At 58.4% G+C, this 25,033-nt stretch overlaps 2 protein-coding genes across 6 annotated transcripts in view; both read left to right on the forward strand.

Annotated features, from left to right (window-relative positions):
• Positions 1-990, forward strand: part of OSBPL5 (oxysterol binding protein like 5) — a 53,958-nt gene extending 52,968 nt beyond the window's left edge. For 2 of the 3 annotated variants that reach the window (XM_040639616.1, XM_040639618.1), the window contains one exon: positions 2-990. In XM_040639616.1, coding sequence (XP_040495550.1) covers positions 2-140 — 139 coding nt within the window. In that variant the 3' untranslated portion in view covers positions 141-990. The remainder of the gene's footprint in view (position 1) is intronic. The other variant, XR_005837197.1, reaches the window with a different exon arrangement.
• Positions 991-3,336: 2,346 nt separating this feature from the next.
• On the forward strand, positions 3,337-24,734 carry LOC103671065 (tumor necrosis factor receptor superfamily member 1A-like). Of its 3 annotated transcripts, XM_040639621.1 has the most exons (11): positions 3,337-3,429; positions 10,048-10,135; positions 11,360-11,488; positions 13,596-13,710; positions 14,914-14,993; positions 17,274-17,387; positions 17,772-17,810; positions 17,914-17,939; positions 19,223-19,522; positions 21,363-21,405; positions 22,315-24,734. In XM_040639621.1, the coding sequence occupies exons 1-11, from the start codon at positions 3,361-3,363 to the stop codon at positions 22,911-22,913; spliced, it is 1,602 nt and encodes a 533-aa protein (XP_040495555.1). In that variant the 5' UTR covers positions 3,337-3,360; the 3' UTR covers positions 22,914-24,734. The 3 variants fall into 3 exon arrangements, with proteins under 3 accessions (XP_040495555.1, XP_040495553.1, XP_040495554.1); XM_040639619.1 differs by lacking the exon at positions 17,772-17,810 and having other exon boundaries at positions 17,839-17,939; XM_040639620.1 differs by lacking the exon at positions 17,772-17,810 and having other exon boundaries at positions 17,842-17,939.
• The last annotated feature ends 299 nt before the right edge of the window (positions 24,735-25,033 follow it).

Raw genomic sequence — 25,033 nt, forward strand, 5'->3', positions numbered from 1 at the left:
GGCACCTCTCGGCCATGCTGAGCTCCACGGCCAGGGCCAGGCAGGTGCCGGCGCCAGGCCTCCTGCAGAGCCCCCGCTCCTGGTTCCTGCTCTGCGTGTTCCTGGCGTGTCAGCTGCTCATTAACTACGTCCTCAAATAAGACCCTTAGGGGGCAGCTTGGGCATCGCCTGCAGACCTCAGCCAGCCCCTGCCCTCCCTCCCAGGCACCTAGCACTTTCAGCCAGTTCGAGGGGAGGCAGAGAGAGCCGGCAAGCATGGCCACTGTGGACAGAGGGGCCCACGGCGGCAGGAGGACAGCAGGAGGGACCTGGAGGGCCACACAGGCTCCTCTAGGGGAGGTGCTGACCTTCCCTGTGGGACCCTCCACCCAGAGCCGGCCTTAATGCTAAAGCCAAATGCAGCTTTCCTCATGCCTCATGCCCCCAGGGCAACTTGCCCGCTCATTACCAGTCCAGCATCCACTTATCCTGAGGGAGTGACGGAGGTGCAGGTGGACAGCCTGCCCAGGCTTTGCACGGTCATTCCCCAGCAGGGGTGAGCAGGCAGCGTTGGCGGGGCAAGCCAGGAGTCCCAGAGGTTCCAGAGCCGCCTCCATCCTGACATACCGGGCTGTCCTTCCTGACAGCCTGCCCACACTGCCCGAGTCGCGCTGAGACGGGCCTCCCTCAGACTCTGGGGCAGATGGAGCTGCTCTGGAGAGAGCATTTGGATTTTATTCTGCCGCTGTGCTGTGTGGGCGGGACCCTCACCATACATACCAGTGGAACCCACCCCACCTCTCAAAGCCCGGGCGTGGCAAGGGGAGCACGCACACCTGGGCGCAGGTGTGCTTGCGTGGGCAGGGGCGGCAGGGGCGGCTTCCCGAGCCCCGGCATTCCCTGGGGCAGGGAAGCCCAGGTTTGCCACCTTGCTGGGACTGATGCACGGTCTTCCCATTTTACACTTTTTTAATAAACGCAATTGCAATATTTTAGGCAGGCTGCAAGCAGCATCTGGCGTCTTGCCTCTGTTTGTGTCAAGTGCCGCCGTGTGTGTGCGTGTGTGTACGTGTGTGCGCACATGTGAGCACCTGCACATGTCCATGCAGATACATACAGAGCCTTCAACCATGTGGGGGAGGCACCATCGGGGCCCACCGTCCCATTTTCCAGATTTTGCGTCCATGTTCTTATCCCCCCCTGCCCCCTCGCAACGTGGGGACGTGTCTGTGCTCCATGCCTTGAAATAAATAGGCACACACGCTTGGGTTGTCTTCCTGGGGGACTTCTGGAAACTTCCCAGGGAGAGATGGGATGCCAGCAGGGGGCTTTCAGGAGGGGCCCAAGGCCTTGAGGACAGAGAGGAGGGATCCAGGGGAGGACAGGAGGGCAGCATGCAGGCACCCCCTCCCTCCGGGCCTCTCCGGCTCAGCCCCCGGCCTCCATGACAGGGTGGGGCACAGACTGGGCAGAGGAAGAGACAGGTGGGTGCTGCCCCTCCAGGTCCTGTGCCTGCCTTGGGCACACAGGACTCCAGTCTGGTGGTGCCCCCAGACTGGCTTTGGACCCCCGTGTAGAGGCTACCCACTGTTGGAGAATGGGTGCCCTCGAGGTCGTAGCTTTGCGCGTCTTGATAGCAGGGCTGGTTGCTCTGGAGAGGAAACTCGGGGCCACCTCCTCTCAGGGATCCACCCACGTGTGGCCTAACTCACCAGCTCCAGCACCGCGCCCCACGGCAGCCTCAGAATCCCTTCCAGAATTATGTTTATGCCCTTGGTATGCCAAAAGTTATTCTAACTCAACAAGGAAAAGAAGGATGGGTGGGCATCACCCCACGGGAACAGCTGGTCCAATGCCCAGATGGGTGGTTTCAAGGGCGTCACGCAGCACTCGGACATAGTACAAACCTGGACGTGACTTCTGGGTCCTCTGGGTTAATGCTTGGGTATACAGACACCGTGGTGATACTCTAGGGTGATGTAGGTGTCCAGGGCTGTGCCTCCCATCCCCCTACGCAGGACTGCCCTTCCTGGCCCCCTTGAAATGTGCCTGGCTTGGCTCCCAGGCCATCGGTGCCAGCCTCGGCTGGGAGGGTGGCAGCGTGGGAGTGCAGGGTGCCCCAGAGGGCAATGAGCCTCTGGCCCGCCCTGCCCCCCACGAATCCTAGGGCAGCAGGGAGATGCAGTTCCCCAGTAACTGGGTGATGGTCACCACACGGTGACTTCTCATCTCCTTGGATGAATCTTGCAACTTCTAGGAGCAAGAACTTTCAGTAGAAGCCGGCGGGTCCGGGCAGGACTGGGAGCCACCCCAACAACCAGCAAGTATGGGGGCAGCAGGCCTCTGCCGGCTCCCTCCTGGAGTGTGGGGTCCTTGGCCTGGATGGCATCGTAGGGTCAGGGGATCGCAGGGCGGGGAGGGGGGCCAGGTGGTGAGTCCAGGGGCCTGGGTAGGCATGACTGTTGCCATCCACTCAGCAGGTCCTCTGACCTCTGACCCCTGCTGAGCCCTCAGCAGCAAGTGTTCCCATCCCTCTTTCACAGATGAGGAAGCCAGGCTGCAGACATTCGAGACACCCCAATACTCATGAGACGGTCGCTCCCCATTCCTCCAGTCCTATCCCCTCACTCTGCCCGCGCCCCCCACACTTGCCACGGGTCCTGGAAAATACCCATCAACGTTCTGTCCCGTTTGTGTCGGCGAGATGCCCCCTCGACTCCGGAGACAGGACCCACAGCCTGCAGGACTGCGGGACGGTTGCATGCGTTGGGGTTTTTTTTCTTCATGACTTTGCTTTTACTGTGGTCAAACAACCTAACCGAATTTTCCGTCTGGCCCGGCGCCGAGGGCACGTGCGGTACCTTGTCGCACACCCATCCCCGCGCTCCGACGGCAGAACTCTCCGTCTTCCCGAACTGAAGCGCAGTCCCCAGCAACCACTAGCCGCCCCCTCCCCACGACGTGGCCGGGCTCCCTGCTCGCTCGCCCGCCCACGTGTGCGCTCCTGCTCTCAAATGAAGGAAGAAGAGAGAGCCCGGCGGGAGCGGGGGGCGGACGGGCGCCGCTGAGCAAGGACCCGGATGAGGTGGCCGCCCCCTTCCAGGATCGGGAGCTCTGGCTCCGAGCCCTCGGCCGGCGCTTGGAGATGACTTTGCCCTTTACGTCATTGCACGGCCTTTTAAGGAGCGAATGGCCGTCGGGGTCCCACCGCGGTGCACCGCCCCTTGGGCCGAGAGCTCTGGGGGAATTCCTGCCCGGCTCCGCCCTCCACGGGTCAACCCTGCCAAGGCCCACGATCACAGGAGCAAAAATAGGCGGAGCCGGAACCTATAAATACGGGCTTCTGACGGCGCTCTCCGCTGTTTCCAGACGGCGGCGGCCATGGGCGTTTTGTGGCGAGCCCTGTGCGGCCTGTGCCTGTGCGCCCTGCCGCTGATTCGCGGAGCCGCGGTGAGTGTGCAGGGCGGCGGGGAGAGGCCTGGGGAGGTGGACCATTGGGGAGGCCGCCGGGGAGAGGCACGGAGAGGCCGGGGAGGGTCCGGAGCGCCCGGGAAGGCACAAGGAGCGGCTGGGGAGGGGCACGGTACTCGGGTGGAGCGGTCAGGAAGGCCCCTGGAAGGTCGTAGAAGGGTTGGGGGACGGAGGGATTACGGGAAAAGGTTGGGGAGCACTGGAGGGGGAGCAGGATAGGGTGGGGGCGGGGTAGGGTGGGGGCGGCGGGGTGGCCGGGGCGCTTAGACCGGTCCCGGAGACGCTGCAGGCCCGGGCATGCCGGCAGCGGGCAGGGAAGGGATCCGGACGTCCGCGAGGGGCCCGGGAGGGGTCGGGCAGGCAGTGCAGGCCGCGCGCGTTCCCTCGGTCGCGCACGGAGCCAGGTCTTTGCTGGGCGCCAGGCTCTTAGGTCCTTCTGCACGGGGCATGAGTCATCGCTGTCGAGTACGCGGCCAGCCAGCGCTCGGAGTTCACGGTGGCTCCAGACTCGCGAGCGAGTTTGCGAGTCTCCGGCCGGGCTTCGGTGATTCGGACTTTCCGCGGAGCTGCAGGAGCGCGCACAGGCCTGGAAATGGCGCGGGAAGGCTGCGGGGAGGGCTGCGGGAAGGGGAGGGAGGCTACGCGAATTTTCGGAGGAACTCCTTCTTGGATTTGCTAGGAATCACCTTGGCTGTATTTTCAGCTCCCCCCGCCCCTGCCCGCCCCGCGTTCACGCAGAAATGGTTTCGTGCAGAGATTGTTTCATTACATTAGGGCAAATGATAGTATTTGATCACGTTTCCGAAAAGCTCAAGCAGAGAATCAGATTGCGCTGACGCGGAGTGTTAGCGTCAAACCACAGTGTGCAAGTGTGAGTTTCACTGCTCCTGGAGCGCGCTCAAAGTCGGGCTGGGGGCTCCAGGCTGCGTCCTCCTCCTTCTGCCTGTAAAGGACAGGAGGCCCAGGCTCTCCACACCCAGCGATTTGCTGACTTTCCTGGAGGCCAGGTTGGCTATGGCGTTGCTGTTTTTCTCCCCTGAAAAGGACGTCTTTTCTGCTTTTAGTACTTTTTTTTTTTAAGATTTTATTTATTTATGTGACAGAGAGACAGCCAGAGAGAGAGGGAACACAAGCAGGGGGAGTGGGAGAGGAAGAAGCAGGCTCCCAGCGGAGGAGCCCCATGTGGGACTCAATCCCGGAACGCCTGGATCTCGCCCTGAGCCAAAGGCAGACGCTTAACGCCTGCGCTACCCAGGCGCCCTGTTTTTAGTACTTTTATTTTCATTTACTTATTTAAGTTTTCTTTTATTTCAATTCAATTAATTGACACTGGTGTATTATTAGTTTCAGAGGGAGAGTTCGTGACGTGATATTCCATTGTATAAATACCACATCTACTCTATCCATTTATCTGTCGATGGACATCTGGGCTCTTTCCATAGTTTGGCTAGCGTGGACATTGCTGCTATAAACATTGAGGGCAGGGGTCCCTTTGGATCACTACATTTGTATCTTTGGGGTAAATAGTAGTCCAATTGCTGGGTCCTAGGGTAGCTCTATTTTTAAGTTTTTGAGGAATCTCCATACTGTTATTTAATTTTTAAAAAGATTTTATTTATTTATTTATTTATTTATTTTAAAAGATTTTATTTATCTGAGAGAGAGAGAGCGTGAGCAGGGGAGGAGTAGAGAGAGTGGGAGAAGCTGAGCAGGGAGCCCTCTGCGACACTGGATCCCCGCACTCCAGGATCACAACCCAGCCAGAGGCAGATGCTTGAGCTGCTGAGCCACCCGGACACTCCTTGATTTCTTTGACAGAGAGAGAGAGCAGAGCAGGGGGAAAGAATTCAAGCAGATTCTGCGACCTGACTGCATAGCCCATCACAGGGCTCGATCTCATGACCCTGAGGTCACGATCTGAGCCAGAACCAAGTCGGATGCTTAACCGACTGAGTCCCCCAGCGCTGCTGATTTAGTGCTTGTGAATAGTGGTCAGGTTGTCTATTGAGGTTGGTTGTGGCATTCCTGGGTTCAGTCCAGTCTTGGTGTTTTAGTACCTAACACCTTCTTAGAAGTGCCCTCCCCCCGGGGGCTGCCTACTTCTGCCCACGTATTTGCCAGGTGTACATAAGCACATTGTTCCAGAGCAAGTTCAGAATGAGATCTGCCAGGGCCGATGGCTTGTCATTTTCTCTGCCGTTGTCACGTTTTCACCTGCTACTCTGGCAGCTCCCAGCTTCCTGGATGGGGGAGCCTCTTGTGCCTTTTCTCTGTCGTTGTCGTTTTCACCTGCCACTCTGGCAGCTCCCAGCTTCCTGGATGGGGGAGCCTCTTGTGCCCTGTAGTCAAGCATGTCTGGTGATGTCTGCGAGAACACCTTGCCATGCTGAAAAACTTGATCCAGAGAGACTTTTCTTTCTTTTTCTCCTTTTTTACTGTGAATTGCATTATTGTTTGTGGCTAACCTTGCACCGTGTACATACACCACGTCTTCCTCATCTGTTCCTCTATCATCTGTGGACTGTGGCTGCTTCCATGTCTCGGCTGTTGTAGACAGTGCTGCTGGGAACGCGGAGGTGCTTGTGTCTCTTCAACTTGGAGAGGTTAAGACTCAGACGTTGAGTTGCGGGGTCGTAGGGCAGTTCTACTTTTAGTTTCCTTAGGAACGTCCATACTGTTTCCCAGAGGAGCTGCCCTAATCTACCTGTATTCCCACCAACAGCGCGGGAGGGTTCCTCCCAACACTTGCTGTGCCTTGTCTCTTTGATCCCAGCCATTGCGACAGGTGTCAGGTAGTATCTCATTGTGGTTTGAATTGCATTTCCTGGTGCCGAGCGATGTTGAGCTGCTTTCCCCGGGCTTGATGACATCTGTGTCTTCTTTGGAAAAATGTCTACTCGGGTCCGCTGCCCGTGTTGTGACCTGGTTGTTTGTTTTTTGTTATCGAGTCGCGTGAGTTCTTTGTCTGTTGTGGATGTTAAGCCCTTGCTGGGTATATCGATGGCAAGTAGCTTCTCCCTCGCGGTCGATTGCCACTGCATTTCGACGATGGTTTCCTTCGTTGTGCAGAAGCAGAGAGCCTTTTATTCCGGGAACCTTGGTCCTGCATCAACTTGTGTTGCTTGGTGCTTATTCAGGGGCCGTAGTGCCATCAGCTCCTCGTCATACATGCTGAAGCTTTAGGGCGGGGAGCCCTTGGAATCTGCACCTTCCGGACATAGTCTGCCAGCCTCTCTGGGAGGGAGCAGGGCAAATGCCTCTCTTCTCCTCCTGTGGCTGCGTTATAGCCGCTGGGCTCAGGGTTCTCGGGGCCCCTTGCAGGGCCTTTTCAGAGCAGGCAGGTAGTGGGTGACTCCTCCACGGTCCCTCCCAGGACCTTGCACTGTGTGAGGCTGGGGTTGCCGGGAGGGAGGTGCTCACTTCAGATCCGTGGCGTGTTCTTGTTCATTCAAGTGTTAGCTCCTTGTAGGCTCTCCAGGGCTTCCCCGCTCGAGTCTGGGGGTCCGCCAATGCTGGATGGTTGTGGCTGCCACGTGGCATTGCAGTACCTTAGGGATTTCTTGGCATAGGAGTGAAGGGGCTGTGGAGGGGACTTGGAGCCTGAGGGGCTGCTGGCAGGAGCCTGAGGGGAGCGCGGAGAGCAGGGGGACCCCTGGGTGGGGTGAGCCCCGTGGGGGTGGGGGCCTTGCTGCTGGTAGGTGGGCCACTGGTGGGAACATGGGGAACCCTCAGTCATCTGCAAGGGAGGTGCCTCCTGGAGGAGGTGAGTCGGGTCTTGTGTCTGGTGTAAAATTATGAAGGCCCCTAAAACTCAGGTCCTGAGGTGAATCGTATTTTCACGTGGTCTATTTGAAGAAGGAAAAATCCATGCCAAAACAATCCGTGCTGAAATGGACACATTTCAGATAAAGACAGAATGGGACCCTGTGCTTGGCCTGAGCCTGACCACCCGCTTCACGTCCTGGTATCCCCCTCCGATGCCAAAAAACCTTACTCTCGGGAGCTGGCAGCCGTCTGCTGATTCAGTTTTTTAAAGTATTGCATCATGTAGTTTCATCATGGTTGCTGAGTTTGGGGTTTGGGGGGGCTTACGTTTTGCCCCACCCTTGTCCTGGGCCTGGGTGGTCAAGGCACATAGGAAGGGCCCCCAGCATGCCACCAGCAGTACAGCTGAGACCACCCACCCTCCCAGCCCTGCTGTCCTTCTCCGGGGGGCAGGACATGACTTTTTTACTGTTCTTTGCCACTTGGAGAGTCCCCTTGCTGAGCCTGTGAGCCTCCGTCAGACAGAAGGAAATGGCTTCCAGGATGTTCTTGATAGGCTGAATTCCAGAAAGGAAAGCCGCTTTCCTCTTGTTTTGAGATTTCGTTTTTCTTTTTTAGAAGGTTTTTAACTTTTCCGGTTTCATTTCCACTTTTGCACTTTTGAAGTTAGCAAGATAGTCCCGATGGTTGTGCAACAGTGTCAGTGGGCTGCATGCCGCCGTATTGTACACTTACAAATGGTTTCTCTTGAGTGCTGTGCATGTCAGTCCGATAAAAAGGAAAAACGGTACCCTCAAAATACCAAAAACAGCCAACAACAAACTCCCACAAACTAAAATAGCACAGGCTAAGAGCACTAGTAGTGACCCTGCACACCTCTGGGGGCGGGGGGTGTCTGCACTCCACGTTCAGAACCATGGCAAACATGGAAGCAGGTGTTGTCCTTGGTCCCCAGACTCCCTTCAAGTCACCTGCTGTCCCTCCCCTGTCCTCAGGCCGAGTTGTTCTCAGTCTGTCTTCTCTTCCATGATCTTCACATGCTTGGAGAGTGCTGACCTATCTTTTGGTAGAATGTTTCTCAGTTTGGGTCTATGAGCTGGCTTTTTGTGAATCAATTGAGGTTCGGCATTTTTGGCAAAAATACCATAGAGTTGACTTTGTGTGCTTCCAACTGCACCATCTCAGAAGACACCTGACCCAGGACATGGGTTTGTTCCTTCACTGGCGACGCTGACTTTGGTGAGAGTTCCGGTGGTGGTTGCCAGGTGTCTTCAGAGGAAAGTTAGTATTTTCTCCCTCCGTAACTAGCAGATATCTTGAGGGGAGTTGCCTTTGAAACTATGTAAATATTCTGTTTTCCCAGCAGCTTTCATTCAGGTGTGTGCACTCATCGATAGATTGTTGCCTGAAACAGTTGAAACTGTGGGGTCCGCAGGGAGTTTTCTTCCTTAAGCCCATCTAAATATGTTTTTGTAACTTTTTGTTTTGCCCAGGTTAAGTAAGATGTAACCTAAACCAATAAAAACTAAAAATGGAATCTCATCAGTTTTCATGGGAGGGAAGAAAAGGCATGTGGAGACGAGGAATAAAGGAAGCAAAAGCCAGAAAAGAAGGAAAATGGAATCAGAGAGAAAATGGGATATTAAAACACAACATAAGATTGCAGAAGTCAACCAAAATACTTGGGGGTTGGTCCGGCACCTGCGAATAGGTGGAACTCATTTCCGAATGATCGGTTTTATGTAGAAGGGAAAATCTGGTGAGGTGGCGTTTTCAGAGCTCTGCCTGAAAGGAAGTAGCATGGCCGAGTGGGGAGCGGACGGGGCGAAGGTGGATGGCAGGCTCTTCTGGTCTGGAGATAGCGGGAGTGGCATCAGCACAGTCCCTCAAGCGAGTCCTGCCATTCTGCGCATGCCAGGAGCTGCAGCGAGTAGCCGCTTCGTGGTTACAGACGAATGTTATTGAGTGGGCAGGTGCAGAGCAGAATTCAGCCAACGGCGGGGGTGCTCGGTGGTACCCCAGCGGTCATGCAATCGCTCCATGCAGCCGAGCAGCCTCAAAATACAAACAGCAGAAACTGACGTGATCGGTGAAATCCACAAACCCACCGACTTGGTAGGAGGTGCTACTCTCCCTCAAACCCAATAGAGGAGCAGAAAACAATCAGGAAGGATGTGAACAATTAGGACCCCATCCAGAGCGGGCTTTAGTGTGTGTGCACCCAGGTCGCAGGTGCACGCACTCAGATCCCCCCTCCAGCCAGCAGGAGACGTGCTTTCTTGACACGTGTGTAGCTGCTGAACAGATGAGCGAAAACAAACACAGATCTCGGGGCGCCTGGGTGGCTCAGTCCTTTCAGCGTCCAACTCCGGTCACGATCTCCGAGTCGTGGGCTCCGAACCCCTTGTCGGTCTCCCCACTCAGCGGGGAGACTGCTTGGGATTCTTTCTCTCCCCCCCCGCCCCCCGCACTTTCTCTGAAATAAATAAATCTTTCCAAAAAAGCAGTATCAGTCCCGAAGGATTCCGTGCAGGCCGGGCCAGTAGGTTAGGCAGCAACAATAGGAACAGTGGACCTGCCCACATGTGTTGGGAAACGAAAGAACATTTCCCCAGAGTAACATGCTCCAGATACGAAGTCCAAAAGCACAGAGATGCCATAGGAAGTTCCCAACATGCGCTCGCCCAACAAAGCTCACCCCCCGCCCCCCCCGCCGTGAGGTGGCAGGTGGCTGCCCGCCTATCGGCCGACACGCATCCAGTTAGAGGCCGTGTGCGGCTCCGTGTGCAGCAGGCTTCTCTTGATGACCCCCACCTCCTTTTCTGCTCGAAGGTGCCCCTGCCGGGTGCTGAGCCCAACTGCGGCCCGGAGGAATACAAGCCTGACGGTCTCGGCCTGTGCTGCAGGAAGTGCCCGGCCGGTGAGTCCCAGGGTGTCTTCTAGAGCCTCGCGGGCCGGCCCTCCTCAGCTGGCGAAGGGAAGCTGTGGGTGCTTGGAGCAGAGCTAGAGGCTGGCGCTGGAGGCTGGGTGGGGAGACCCCCGCTGGTCAGGTGGGTGGACCTCTCCTTGGCAGCCAGCCACCCCCTCTGGGCCCCCACTGTGGGGGACTCTCGTGGGAACAGGGCCGTGGGCTTGTTTTGTTGGGAGCGGTGCCTTCAGGAAGATGGAGGACAACGTGGGGGTGCACGGCCAGGCCGGATACTCCTAGCTGCCCTCCCGCTGGGGTGACCGAGGGAGGGGGTGCCTAGCGGGGCGGGGACGACCACTGTCCTCAGGCACAGCGTGTCCACGGAGCCTTATTCCCCTGTCTGACGATGATCTGAGTGAGCCCCACAGGGCAGGTGGGGGCCGCAGCCTCAAGCGCCTGCTCTGCCCCCCGGCCACGCCACCTCACCTCCTCTACACTCTCAGACAGGTGTGCCCACACTATCAGTGAGAGTGCTTCGCGGATCTCCTCTTTGCGGGGGCCAACCCCATACCACTACCCATCAGCACCCGCGTCCCCCACCCCTCGCCCACTCTCCTCCAGTGCAGGGCTCCCATTCTGGGCACCGAACGTCCACACCTGGACCACTCGCCCCACACGCTCGCCCCACACCTGTATATACAGCAGGCGTGTGTGCGTCCACACCTGTGCACACCTGCACACGCACACAGCTCACGTGGGCACGAGTTACGTGCTTCTGCTGGAAACCTTGTGAATTCAGCCTGTGTGCAAAATGCGGGTCGAGACAGGCTCCTCGCAGCAAGGTGTGATTGGCTCAGCTAGAGCGTTTGCACGAGGCAGCCCACCCCTGGGGGGTCCTCTGGGACTGGTCAGAGACCTCTGTCTCTGGACCTCCAGTGTGCCCTGTAGATGAACCGGAAGCTGTCCAGCCCACCCCGGGGAGCTGGGGTGAACACACAGACGTTGTCGGGCTCTCGGGGGGCTCCCGTGTGTGTGCTCAAAACCATCCGCTGACGTGCGTTCCAGGAGTGGTTGAACACCGCGGGCACCACGTCCCCAGGGGCTGTGTGGCCAAGCATCAGCCCAGAACATTCCAGGGAGATAGTGGAGAGGGCTGGTCCCCAAGTAGAAGCCTCTGGGGTGGGGTCGGGTCTGTTCTGGGCCCCCACCTCACCTCTGTGTCCCCCCCCTTCACAGGCTTTCATGTCAGCAGACACTGCGGTGTAAACCATGGCATGCCAATATGTGACCCATGCGAACCCGGAAGCTTCCTCACGTACCCAAACGGGGAGACCAGCTGCCAGCCGTGTGCTAAGTGTCGGGAGGGTAAGTGCGCTACAGTCCGGCACAGTGGGATCCTTGGATTTGAACACATAGCCCCCTTCGCCTCAGCTATCGGCATTGCCCCAGAAGGAGTTATGCACAAGGACAGAGCTGCCAGAGTGCCAGTCACGAGGCGTTCGAACCATGATGATGTGCGCCTGTGGTTGAAGTACCAGGCTACCCAGAGTCAGGACTGTAGATGCTGTGTGCAAGAATGATCTCCAGAAGTTTGTCTCCGTGTCTGTGTGTGGGCCACAGAGGGTTTGAAAGATGGAATTGTTTTAAAAAGTACCATTTCTATTAGCAAAGACAAACTAAGATACTTTGAGGTGAATGTAGCAAAGGGTGTATAAAATGTTTATGTGAACAAACAACATGTAAGAAGCCCTGCATATGCAGAGAAATACAAGCTTATATGTGAGAAGACGCTACGGTCTGAGGATGTCAGTTCTCCGTGAAAGGATTCGTAGATTCAGTGCATTCCCAGGAAAAGTCCCAACAGGACCTACCGACTCATCGTGCTGTATAGTTTAAATACACAGTTTTTATTTAAAATAAAAAGTAGCCGCAACAGGTTTTTCATGAAATCGGATGAGCTGACAGTTGTCCAAACACTCAGGGAAGGAAAGAGCGCACCGTCTCTCCCCGGTGTAATGAGTCAGTGCAGAGAGACAGAGGGACGGCGTGATGTTTAGGTGTGGGTGGACGGCTGGGCCAGTGGAACAGAGTGGACAGCCCGTGAAAGGTCACGTGTGGCCCGGTGACCGAGCCCTCCACAGGAGCAGGGGCGGCATCTCCAGCACAGACCGCCGGCCGCCGATAGAGCCGGTGCCCGTGCAGGACGCAGGCCGGAAGCTCCCGCCATGCACACAAGTCCATTCCCAGATGCACCCCAGGCCGTATGTGAAAAGTCGGGCTATAAGAGCAAAACATAAAGAGTGTTCATGTCCTCGAGGCAGCGGAAAAACGTCCTACGGGGGTCTGAAAAGTCATAAACCATACAAATGAGGTGGGTACGTGTGACTGCGTTCAATCGACCGACTTCTGTTCATCGTAAGACACCCACGCTTGGAAATTAAGCCATGAAGTGAGAGAACATACTTATGATACAACTCACCCACGTTCACATCCAGAACCAGCAAATCAATAAGGAGTGTGAAAACACACTTGACTTACGTGGAGGGACAGATGCACCCAAGAAGATGGGACATACCCAGCCAGGAAACGTGTAGAAAGCTTGGAGTAGGTGGACAGACGTACTGTCCTAGCAGACGGACAGCGTTCTGGCGTGGGGGCCGAGGGGAGCGAGGACTCACCCCCAGGCACGTGTAGGAGTGCGTCCACTCTGGAAACAGCCTTGGCAGAGTTGGTGAAGTTGAAGATGGGCCAAAACCTCTGCCCGCCCTCCCCGTGTCCTGATCCGGACTCGGCCAGTCCCTTGCCCGTGTGTGCTGAGAGCTGGGGAAGGGTCTGCAGTAACGTACAGCCAGCAGCAACCCCGAGGTCCACTGATGGAGAGTTGGGTCCCCGGAGGAGCACGCTGTGGGACCCGGCCCAGTGTGGGGTTCGCGGCGTGAATCGGCCCGAGTTGTGTCTTGCCCAGCGCGTCCAGTCTCAGGAAGAGCGAGAAAGTAGTGACGGGCTGTGGAGTGCTGAACCCGGGCTGTGGGTGGGACGTGGTCCCCAGAGGGGCGTGTGGTCCTCTCTTGTTATCCTCTGTATCTGGAATGTTGTTGCTGGTCTCGAGCCCGGAGGAAGGGCTCTGGGGGTGGTCATCAGCACGGCCATGGTGGATATTGCTGGCCTGAGGAGGGGTCCCTCTGTCTGCCCTTCTGTCTCTGAGGTTTTACTCACTTGGCATCCCTGGCGATGCTGTGCTCTTCTCTGTGGGGCAAACAAGGTGAACGGGACCAAAGGGGTGGTTTCTTAGCAGGTGGCCCTGGGCCCTCACCAGAATTCAGGTGTGAGGTCTGGCTATTGGCTCCTCTTCGCCCCTGTTTAGAAGGCCGTGGAGGGGGAGGACAGTTCCCATGCAAGGTGCTTGGCGCAGTCTGGTATGGGCGGGGACGGTCCATTCCCCCGGCGCTGACCCTCAGCCCTCTCCTTTCAGACCAGGAGATGGTGGCTGTGTGCACGCGGACCAGCAACCAGAAATGTCAGTGCAAGACCGGGAGCTTCTACTGCGACTCCCCAGACTGCACGGAGAGTTGCTACCGGTGTCGAAGGTGCTGGGGGCTTGGGTGTGGGCTCCCCCCCCCCGTATTCACAGTACCAGACCCTAAGTCCCCAGCAGTGGTGGAGACGGTCCAAACACGGGCAGCGATGAGTCCCTGAGGGGCAGAGGGCGTGGGAGGGGTCCGGTCTCCGGAGCAGAGGCCCAGGGAGGGGAGGAGGCTAGCCAGCGAAGGTTCCGGGGGAAGTGAGGTCGAGGCAGGTGGAACGGCAGCAGAGCGGCACGGCCACAGCATCGTGAGCCTCCTGTGGCTCCGTGACAGGGCCACAACGGGGCGGTGTGAAAACCAACAGAGGTGTGTTCTCTCACAGTTCTGGAGACCGGCAGTCTGAATCCAGGTGTCAGCGGGGCCGTGCTCCCTCCGCAGACTCTAGGGGAGGACCCTGCCTCGCCTCTTCCAGCCTCTGATGTTGCCGGCACTCCTCGGGGCTCCTTGGCTTATCCTCCATGTCTGCCTCTGTCTTTTCGAGGTCATCTTCGCGTGTGTGTGTGTCTCTGTCTTCCCGTGGCCTCCTCTCTGTCTCATACACACTTCCCTCTTGTAAGGACAGCGGTCTAGGATGAAGGCCCACCGTAGTCTGGTGTGAGCTCCTCCGTCATGAGAGCATCTCTGCACACACCCTTCTGAGGTTCCGGGTGGGCACGGGTTTTCGGAGGACCTTCTGGGGACGCTGACGGTGGCAGAGGCACGTTGAAGAAATAGCTCATGTTTGTGAGGCACGTTGTAAACTGATAGGACTCAGACTGTGCTGAACGGTAGTTTCCTGTAGCTGCAGGTGCAAAGTAGGGACTGCTTTCAAGTCCAGTTCGATCAAGGCTCTGGCTACTCTGCATTCGCTTGCATGTCCCCTCTTCCATGCGCTTCACCTTTGGGTAACTTCTTTCTCGATGGAGATCGAGGTGCAGCTACCGCAGGCCAGTCCTCACAGCCACATACAGCGCTACCCAGAAACAGAGAGGCTTCCCCCACCCGCCCTCCCCGTGTGTCACAGAGCCTGGGACAGAGCTTTACTCTTCAGTGAGCCACTTTGGGCCAGACAGTCGGGGAGATGCCAGGCAGTGACGGCCTGAAGGCTGGCAGGCCATCGTGGGAGCTGGGGCTCCTCCTAACCCCTGACCTGCGGGTGGTGAGAGGAATGTTTGGGGCTGCGTCCAGGCAGGGGGGATAATGCTCCGGGTTTCCTCCGTCTTCCAGATGTTCTGGCGCTACCCTTCGGCCCTGCAATGCCACAAGTGATACAGTCTGTGACACAGAGCCTGGTCCAGAGGCCCCAGGTAAGAGACGGATGCCCTGTCTTCCATCCAGGTCCACAGACCTTTCCCGTGAAGGTGAGGTGTTGAGGCTTTGCAGGCCTGGGTGCCCTTAAAACTTGCAGGAATAGACAGGGGGCTGGATTTGGGTCATGGGCCACGGTTCACAGACCTCTGAATCCTTGGTGACACGCTGAGGCTCCTGTCCTTGGCACGCACCGGGCCGCGTGGCCGACATGGCAGCTCCCTGCTGGCGTCCTGCCTGGCGTCCAGCGCCCCGCGGAGCGGGTGGGGGGGTGGAGTGGCTGGCTTCCGTGAGGCCTGCGGTTTTCTCCCGGTGAGTGAGCACCTCTTCCGTCTCTCCTTTCACGGGATCCCCAAGGCCAGGCCGGGTCCGTGCCTTGAGGGGCGCTCCGCTGGGTCCCAAGACTTTGAGGCGGGTGCAAGCCCGGAGCAGAAGTGAGCCCCAAGGCTTTGGGCCTCTTGTGCCGAGTGTCCTTGCGAGACGCATGCCTGTTATAAGCTGACTCGTAGGCGGGTTTCTTTCTCAGATTTCACAGAGCGGACCCCTGAGCAATGTGGTGCGAGGGGCTCCGATTCTCTGCGGGGTCCAAAATCCACAGGGAGCCTTTGATTCCCCCAAGAGTTGAACGACTAGCAGGCTCCTGGTGAGTGACGTCTCCGTGGCCACACGGACGGTTGATCAACCCCTTTGTCGTATGTGAATTGTGTCACATATACCGAAAGTGATATTGAGGAGATCGTAAGGAGGTGCAGACGCGGTGATGGTACCGTACTGTATTTACGGGAAAACTCCGCACGTGCGTGGACCCTCGTAGTCGAAGCCTGCGTTGTCCTGAGGGGTTGGCTGTATGCCTAGAGGGTGGCGGTGACTTACAGAATTTCGGTACAGTCTCTTTGTGTTGCGAGTGTCTCCTCGGGGGGGCGGGGGGGCTGCCTTCTTAAGTGTCGCTCAGGAGTGTTGGAGGACACGCCCTTCGTGTTCATGGGGTCCCTTTATGCTGCGTCCCGTGCGGTTGGACTGACGCTCAGGGGTGTTGGAGGACACGCCCTTCGTGTTCATGGGGTCCATTCACTGCTGCGTCCCGTGCGGTTGGACTGACGCTCAGGGGTGTTGGAGGACACGCCCTTCGTGTTCATGGGGTCCCTTCACCGCTGCGTCCCGTGCGGTTGCTGCTCGTGTGTCCTGTGTGAGAAATCTTTCCTCACCTCGAGGGATTCTGTATGGTTTTACCTTTCGGATTTTGTTCTACAATGAACCGGCAAGGTGTGGGGTAGGAGCTCAGGGCTCGCGGTGTCTTTCCTGTCTGCACATACTCGTGAACCAGGATTGTGTTTTGCAAAGACATTCCCTTCCAGCTGCAGCCAGTGTCCGTTGGTTGGAAAGCGAGCATCTCTGTGTGAGGCTGTCGTCCTGTCCCGTCTTGGGCCGCGTCCACCTTTCCAGCGGGCCCTGACGTCTGAGGCACAGGCTCCCCTCACTCTTCCCCCAGATCGTCCGGCTGCTGTGGGACGTTGGGGGTCCTTTTATGCTGCAGCGTTGGCTTGTTGATTTCCACACAAGATTTTGAGTCGTGTCACTTGCACTTTTAAAGGATATTTGAACAGCAGAGGTTGAAGAACCCATTAGGAAGGGCCTCATCTGCGCATGAAGGAAGTCTGCATGAGACAGTGGCATCACGTGAACGATTTGCCCCATGGTCCGACCCACCCAGCCCCGGCTGCCGACGCCCATGACATCAGGGCGCTGACCATCCAGGCTCTAATGGGCCTGCCCTGCCTCCTGCGTCCGTGTGTCCATATGTGCTGTCCCTGCCGTGATGTCACCACGGTGCGGCCAGACGCCCGAGTGGTTATAGCAGATGTTCCCCCGGGTGGACCTGCCCAGTCGCTCGGGCCCCCATGGGTGGGCCTTGCTGCAGTCGGGAGTGGCCAGCCTCTGCCTGCTGCTGCTGCAGGTGCAAATCCCAGGCCCCGTCCTGGGAAACCAGGCCCTCCAGCCGCTGTCCTGGGCGTGCGGACCTCCTGCTGCTTCCAGCCACCTGAGCAGAATCCCACGTCCTCTCAGTCCGGGGTCCTCGTCTGCGACGCAGGAAGCCTGAGCCTCTGCTGCCTCCCTCTAGGGACGGTCACGATGATGACCAGCGGGAGACGGGGCTTGGGGCCCGGAGTGACCGCCGTGCTGCCATCCCTCCCGGAGCGGGGATTTTCTGTCGCCCGTCACTTAAGTGAGAAAAGCGTGCCTGCCCCTGCCCCACCGTTCTCTGTTATGTCTCCTTCCAGGAGAGAAGAAATCCCAGTATGTGTCCGGCTACATCGTCGCCGTCGTCATCGTCATCGCCGTTCTCCTTTTCCTCATCATTTACTGCTGTAAAGGGCAACGGAAATTAGCGCCAGGTCCGTCCTGGGAAGGCAGCGTAGCAACCGCCTCAGGAGATCCGGTGGGGAGGCCTGGGGGTGGGGGGTCCCCGATGGGGCTTTTGAGATTAAAACACAGCTGTGTTCATTGTCTCAGTCTCCTGTCTGAGCTCGGGGTCTGCCGCCTGCTCCGGACTCAGGTCTTAAGACCCGCATCTCTGGTCAGCTGGCTGGAGACACCGTGTCCGGGGTGCTGGAGGCCAAGGGGCAGGAGAGACTGGCGCTGTGTCATCGTGGGGGTGCCCGGAGGGAGGCAGGGCTACTGGGTGTGGGGAGAACACCGAAGAAGCTCAGCCCCTGTGCTCACCCCCTGTGCTCCCTCCTGTCCTTACCTCCTGTGCTCACCTGTTGTGCTCCTCGCAGGTGTGTGGCCTCACCAGTGGCTGGTCCGCTTCTGGAAGGGTAAGGTGGCTCTTTCATATGTTCACAGCAGTTTCTCGCCTCACAGAAGTCATTGTCCCCACTGACACCGGTTCTGTTCCTTTCTCTTCTTGTTGGTCTTCAGGACGGGCAGAAGGACCAGGCAGCACTGTACGTATTGCCGTGCGGTTTCCCTAACGGGCGTGGCGGGCCGTGGCCGCAGCCGAGTCCCAGAAGACATCCCGGGGGTGGGTGCGCGGGAGCCCCTGAGCTTCAGCCCCGTGTGCTCCCGCCTTACTGGAGCCCTAGAATGTGCTGGAAGAAGGCTTACGTTCTGCCGGTCGGGGCCAGAGTGGAAAGCGAGGCACAGCGGGGCAGAGGGCTCCGCGCGAGCGTCCCGGGCTGCATAAGCAGGGCAGGGCGTGCTGGGGACCGTGAAGCAGTAGAGCGTGTAGCCCCCAGCTCTGCGGGCCGGAGTCTGGCATCAGCCGCGCGGGGTGGCTCTTTCAGAGGCTGTGGGGAGGGCCCTTCCTGCCTCTTCAGACAGGCTGGAAACCCCGGTTGATCTAGGGCTGAGCGTCTGTGTCTCCGCGTCAGCCTCCCTGAGGACGCTGCCCACTGGCGCGGGCTCACGGTGGTGCAGCGTGAGCTCCTGCGGTCAGGCCCTGCTAGCGGGCACAGAGCTCAGGGCGTGGAGCGGCAGGCACGACACGCGGGTGCTGCGGTTGGGTCCCCGACCACGGCCGTAAAGCACGTGGCACCACGGAGCCAGTCAGATGAATCGTTCCCGTCACGGGGGGGTGTCCAGAAGTGCTCCCACCACAGTGTAGACTGTTAAGTGCAGTAGCGTTCTTTCTCACACCCTACTTAAAAGATGCTCTACTGCCAGGGCTCCTGGGTGGTCTGACTCTGGATCTCAGCTCAGGTCTTGATCTCGGGGTCGTGAGTTCAAGCCCCAGGTTGGGCTCCATGCTGGGCACAGGCTCTACGTGGCATGCGGGACACTTTATTGCTAATGAGTGCTCCCCGTCATCTGAGGTCCCAGCACGTTGCACAGGTCACGCACAAATACAGTCCTCACGAATCAGTTACGCACTGGGCAGGTAATACCAGAAGGTGACCTGGAGACAGAGCGAGCAGATGCCGTGGGGAAGATGGCGCCCCCGGCCCGCTCAAGGCAGGGTCGCCACAGACCCTCCACCTGTGGGGAAGCGGTAGAACGCGGTCTGCCTGTGTCTTTGGGGGGCCACTTTCAGCCCCCCACAGGCTTGGGTTGGGGGTCTTGGGACTCCCCCCCAGGAGTTGGTGGCAGAGTGGGGAGCTCACCCCATGCGCTGTTCTCCAAAATTTCCCATTTTCTGTCTCCCCATGAGGCACGGGTGTTTCCCCCAAGCAGTGGCTCGGGGGTACGCGGGCTTCGTGCCCGAGCGACACGACCTTGTCCTTTACCACAGATTTGCCGTCAGCACAGTGAGTCGCTGCTGCCCTCGAATCCTGAGAGTGACGGGCCAGCCCCTGACTTAGAAACGTCCTCGTCGTGTCACCAACTGGAGGAGGACAGCGCCGCCTTGCAACCCGAGCCCGGTCCCCAGCCGGGCCCCTCAGAGGAGGCGGAGGAGGGTGCCGCGCTGCAGCAGATGGTGGTCGGGGCGAGCCCCGTGGCCCCAGAGCAGGCGCTGTGCGCTGTGGCTCTGGCTGCCCCTGGGCCGCAGGACCAGCCCGCGGCGTCCCTGTCCCTCAGGGCCCTGGAGCAGGTACATGACCCGTCTGGGTGGGCGTGAGGAACGGCAGCTTCTTGCTTATTGAGCACCTGCCGTGTGCAGACGCCGTGTTCAGTGCGGACGGGCGTGCTTTTGCACAAGTCCTGTACGCGTATCCTGGGGCGGCTTCCACAGCGGGCTGTGTGCTGTCTCCACGTCCTGGAGGCTGCAAGTCCAGGGACAAGGTGTCGGCTGGGCTTCTGCTGAGGCTGCGAGGGCCATCGGGGCCAGGCCTCTCCCTCGGCTGCTGCTGGCGTCTGGCCGTCTTCGGGGCTCCGTGGTGTGTGGAACCGTCACCCCGGCCTCCGTGTCCGTCTTCACGGGGCATCTCCCTGTGTGTCAGTCCATATCCTGATTTCCCCTTTTCCTGAGGACACCAGTCCCGATGGAGTGAGGCTGACCCTCACGACCTCGTCCTAACTCCTTGTCCACCAAGGCCCTGTTTCCAACCATAGTCACGTGCAGAGGCGGGGACTTCAGCGTCCGGGGTTACAATTCTGCACATAGGAGCCCCAGTGCACCTGCTGTCCGAACGGGCTGTGACACCGAGGTGGGCACAGAGGCCCAGAGAGCGTCCTTGTCCAGGTCCCGTGGCTGCGAAGCAGCGGGACCGAGGAGGCCGGACACCACAGCCTCCCGAGTGCGTGGCGGTCTCACATCGGCCAGCACCTCCATGTGCCAGCCGCGGCCTCTGTCTAGCAGGGGCGTCGGGGGGAATGGCGAGTGCACACATCACCCTGGATGGACCGAGCGGGCTGGGCTCGTTCTGGGGGGAGCCACGGTCCCCATCCTCTGTGGTGGGGCAGCGGGCGCTGTCCTGCGTGTGCCCCCTGAATAGGGTTTGACGAGAGCCGACTCCTGCTGCGTGGTCTGGGGAGTAGGGCTCTTCGGGACGAGGGGAGAGCGTGTGCATCAGAGGGACAGAGTCAGGGTTTGGGAAAGGACAAGGCCCCGTGTCTGAATCCTAAAGGCAGGGCACGGGGGAGGATTTGAGGGACAGGGTCCCATGGAAGAGATGGGGGCTCCTGTGGTGCATGTCATGGCCCCCGTGCTCCCCTGGTGTGGGCGTGGAGGTTGCAAACTCTCCTTTGGAGACTGGGTTCCTGGGCCGAGTGCCCGTAGGCATCACTGCACGGAGAGCCCCCGACTTTCTTCAGCTTCCCCGCCGGCTCAGAGTCGAGTCCGTAGAGAAGTTAGGACCCTTGCCATCTCAGCGGGAGGCCCGCAGTGTCCCTGTCGGTCTATGCCACGAGAGCACCTCTGTTCTTAGCCTGTCTTACGGCCGCGCAGCCCCTGCCACCATGGGGAGGCACGTGCGGGTATGAGGCCGAGCTGGGGTCTGGAGGCGCGGGCCTCGTGCCCGCAGTGGGCGGCCTGACACTGACGGGGAGCCTGACGTTAAGCAGGGGGCAAGCGGGCGTTGGAGCTGCTGCTCACGGGCCGTCTGCATTGGCATTGGCCTCCGCTAGGAGACCGTCCTGATGCCCATCTAGTGTTCCTTGGTGCGTCTGTGTGGACAGGTGTGCTCTCTGTTCGTAGTACCTGGAGCACAGTGGGTCACCCCAGGTGACACAGTCAGCGGGCACCTGCCCGCCCACCCGAGCAGGGGCTCCTGTGCTGCCTCCACGTCCTGGGCGTGTCCTGGGGGAGCGTGACTCGGGGGACACACGTGGGCTGTGAGCTCTCGGCCACCCGTGGTGGACTCCTGAAGGCCTTCTTCCCCACGTGGAGCCTCCCCTGCCCCCACCCTGCTGCCGCCTCAAACCAGACTGTGGTTCTGTTTCCGCCACCCGGTTCTTCCTTCTCTTGCAATGCTCTTTTCTTCTCTCCACAGGAGTATGAAACTAACTATTTTGTGAAAGATTCGTCCAATGAAGGTATGGAATCTGAATCAGTCGTTTGTAGGGACCGTTAAGGCTTCGTCTCGTTGGCCTGAGTGCCAAGTCCTGGTGTCCTTGGTTCTGAGAGGGGGACGCCTGCCTGCACAAGGCCGCAGGGCCGTCTGTCAGCCCGACGTGCACTTTCTCGCACTCAGGGGTGACACTAGGGGAACAGCATTTGTCCAACAGTTTTGTGGGGTTCACAGACCTGGAGTACCGCTTTGATTGGAGGGTGCGTTCGTGTTTTTAAGGAGAAATAATTGGGGTAGGAATACTCGTTCCAACCCTCGACGGGTAGGCCCCCTCTTGGCTAGGACGCTGTGTCTTGCTGGCGTTCTTGGAGGATTCTCGAGACCTGCTACGTGACAGGTGCTTTTTGGTTTCTCATCTTCGCTCCCAGCTCTGCAAGACCACCCGCTGGACAGGTTTAAGAACATGGCATTCTGAAACCCCGAGAGGTTACAAAACTTGCCCCAGGTCTCAGATCCTGACCATGGTCCCCAGCCAACGCCAGGGGGCCTTCTCAGTCCTGAGGTGTCTTACAGCCTCTCTCTGGGTCAAGGGACAGAAGAAGGGCAGGTGACCCGCAGTGGACTGCAGATCCCATGCAGCTCCCCACTTTTCTGCATCCTTGGCTCCTTCTCCCAGACTCGAGCAATGAGCCACAGGCAGGGCAGGAGCCATGGCCCCACTCAGTCTCCCCGCCCCGGGACCCGAGTTCTGGGACATCAGCGGGTTTCGCACAGGACCCCCCACCTCCTGGGTGTGGTGTACTGGCCGGTGCCCAGGCCCAGGGGAAGCTGGAGACACCTGCGACCGCACCCCTGGGGAGCAGCGATAACAGGTGCCACAGGCGGTCCTCCCAGAACTGTCAACAGCCCTCCTCTTTGTTTTTACTTTCTTCAGGCAGGATCTACTATGGATTTGAAGAACGGATTTCCGATAAAGACTGGAAAACATTTATGAGGCTTGTCGGCCTGGAAGACATTGATATTGAGAAATGCGAACGTGAAAACCGTAACGATGTGACGGAGCAGCATCACCAGATGCTCCTGAGGTGGAGAACCCAGCTGGGCCGGGGAGCGTCTGTGTTTAAACTGTTCGCCGCCCTCCATAAGATGCAGCTGCATATGCATTTGGAAAATATCATAAACGGGTTACTTGCGGAAGGCATCCTGGGCAGACGTGGGGACACCTCAGATTACACTTCTGGCTTGGGGTTACGCCCCCCTCCTGGTTCCTGCTGTGTGTGTTCCTGTCGTGTCCCTTTGGGGGCCACGAGGGCATCGCCTGCAGACCTCGGCCAGCCCCCGACCTCCTGCCCAGGCACCACCACTTTCAGCCAGCCCAGGGGAGGCAGAGAGAGCCGGCAAGCATGGCAACTGTGGACAGAGGGGACCACGGCGCAGGAGGACAGGAGGAGGGACCTGGAGGGCCACACACGCATCCTGAGGCACAGGGCTGTCCTTCCTGACAGCCTGCCCACGCTGCCCGAGTCGCACTGAGACGGGCCTCCCTCAGACTCTGGGGCAGATGGAGCTGCTCCGGAGAGAGCATTTGGATTTTATTCTGCCTCTGTGCTGTGTGGAGAATGGGTGCCCTCGAGGTCGTAGCTTTGCGCATCTTGATAGCAGGGCTGGTTGCTCTGGAGAGGAAACTCGGGGCCACCTCCTCTCAGGGATCCACCCACGTGTGGCCTGACTCACCAGCTCCAGCACCGCGCCCCACGGCAGCCTCAGAATCCCTTCCAGAATTATGTTTATGCCCTTGGTATGCCAAAAGTTATTCTAACTCAACAAGGAAAAGAAGGATGGGTGGGCATCACCCCACAGGAACAGCTGGTCCAATGCCCAGATGGGTGGTTTCAAGGGCGTCACGCAGCACTCGGACATAGTACAAACCTGGACGTGACTTCTGGGTCCTCTGGGTTAATGCTTGGGTATACAGACACCGTGGTGATACTCTAGGGTGATGTAGGTGTCCAGGGCTGTGCCTCCCATCCCCCTACGCAGGACTGCCCTTCCTGGCCCCCTTGAAATGTGCCTGGCTTGGCTCCCAGGCCATCGGTGCCAGCCTCGGCTGGGAGGGTGGCAGCGTGGGAGTGCGGGGTGCCCCAGAGGGCAATGAGCCTCTGGCCCGCCCTGCCCCCCACGAATCCTAGGGCAGCAGGGAGATGCAGTTCCCCAGTAACTGGGTGATGGTCACCACACGGTGACTTCTCATCTCCTTGGATGAATCACCAGCAACTTCTAGGAGCAAGAACTTTCAGTAGAAGCTGGAGGGTCCGGGCAGGACTGGGAGCCACCCCAACAACCAGCAAGTATGGGGGCAGCAGGCCTCTGCCGGCTCCCTCCTGGAGTGTGGGGTCCTTGGCCTGGACGGTATCATAGTAGGGTCGGGATCGTGGGGCGGGGAGGGGGGCCAGGTGGTGAGTCCAGGGGCCTGGGTAGGCATGACTGTTGCCATCCACTCAGCAGGTCCTCTGACCTCTGACCCCTGCTGAGCCCTCAGCAGCAAGTGTTCCCATCCCTCTCCCACAGATGAGGAAGCCAGGCTGCAGACGTTCGAGACACCCCAATACTCATGAGACGGTCGCTCCCCATTCCTCCAGTCCTATTCCCTCACTCTGCCTGCGCCCCCCACACTTGCTCTGGGTCCTGGAAAATACCAATTTTTTGTCTCTCTGGATTAGCCTATTTGGGACATTTTCTATAAATGGAATCATACAACAGGTGGCCTTCTGGTCTGGGTTCATTCTGGGGATGTTTTCAGGTGCCCCCGTGTTGTGGCAGGACTGTGCTTCCTCCCTTTTGTTAGAAGTGGTGGGGGTGGGAAGTAAAATATCCCCTAAACTCAGAAGGCACTTTGAGACCAGAAATCCGAGCTGGCCACCCCACACAGTTTATTCAGTTTGCTCAGGGTGGAGGGGGGTCGAGCAGACGACGGCCTCGCTGAACACGACGGAGGCCAAAGACAGGTCAGTGTCGTCCATACTGCTGCACCCTCTTGTGTGTGTGTAGAGTGTTCGGTACCACATTTTACTCCCTCATGTCGCCTGTGACGGACGTTGGGGCTGTAACCCCTTCTCGGCTGTTGTGAATAGTGATGCTGCGAACATCCGTGTACAAACTCGGGTGTGGGTGCACGTGTTCACTGTGATACATCCATTGTTCATCGACATAAACCCTCCCTCTGGCTCTAAGTCCTTCTACCCAATGTGCTGTCACACCTCTTCTGACTATGACTTGTCAAAAAGTGTGAAAACCAAAAAAACCCCAAGTCCTGTGCTGGATGATATGTTGGAACATAAAACACTTTCTATTTGAGGTGGTTTTTTTCTTTCTCGAGAGATGAGGGACGTTGTTTTGAATCTGCAAAGTCAGTTGGAACCTGAATTCAAGCTGAGCGGCAACAGGGCTGCCAGACACAGCACGGGCAGGTTACGCTCAGGTCGGCAACGCAGAAATTGTGGTTGTCTAGGGACACACACCCTGAACTGGGCGTCACCATGACGTGGGGAGCCTGAAGGACTCCAAAAAGTCTGGTTTTTGCTCCTTTTCCTGCTTGTGTTCTTGCTGGACCTAACCCCCCACTTTACACATGTCTCATAGTGCAAATAGTGTCT

The sequence above is a fragment of the Ursus maritimus genome, unplaced genomic scaffold (genome assembly GCF_017311325.1).
Source record: "Ursus maritimus isolate PB19 unplaced genomic scaffold, ASM1731132v1 scaffold_23, whole genome shotgun sequence".
NCBI lineage: Eukaryota > Metazoa > Chordata > Mammalia > Carnivora > Ursidae > Ursus > Ursus maritimus.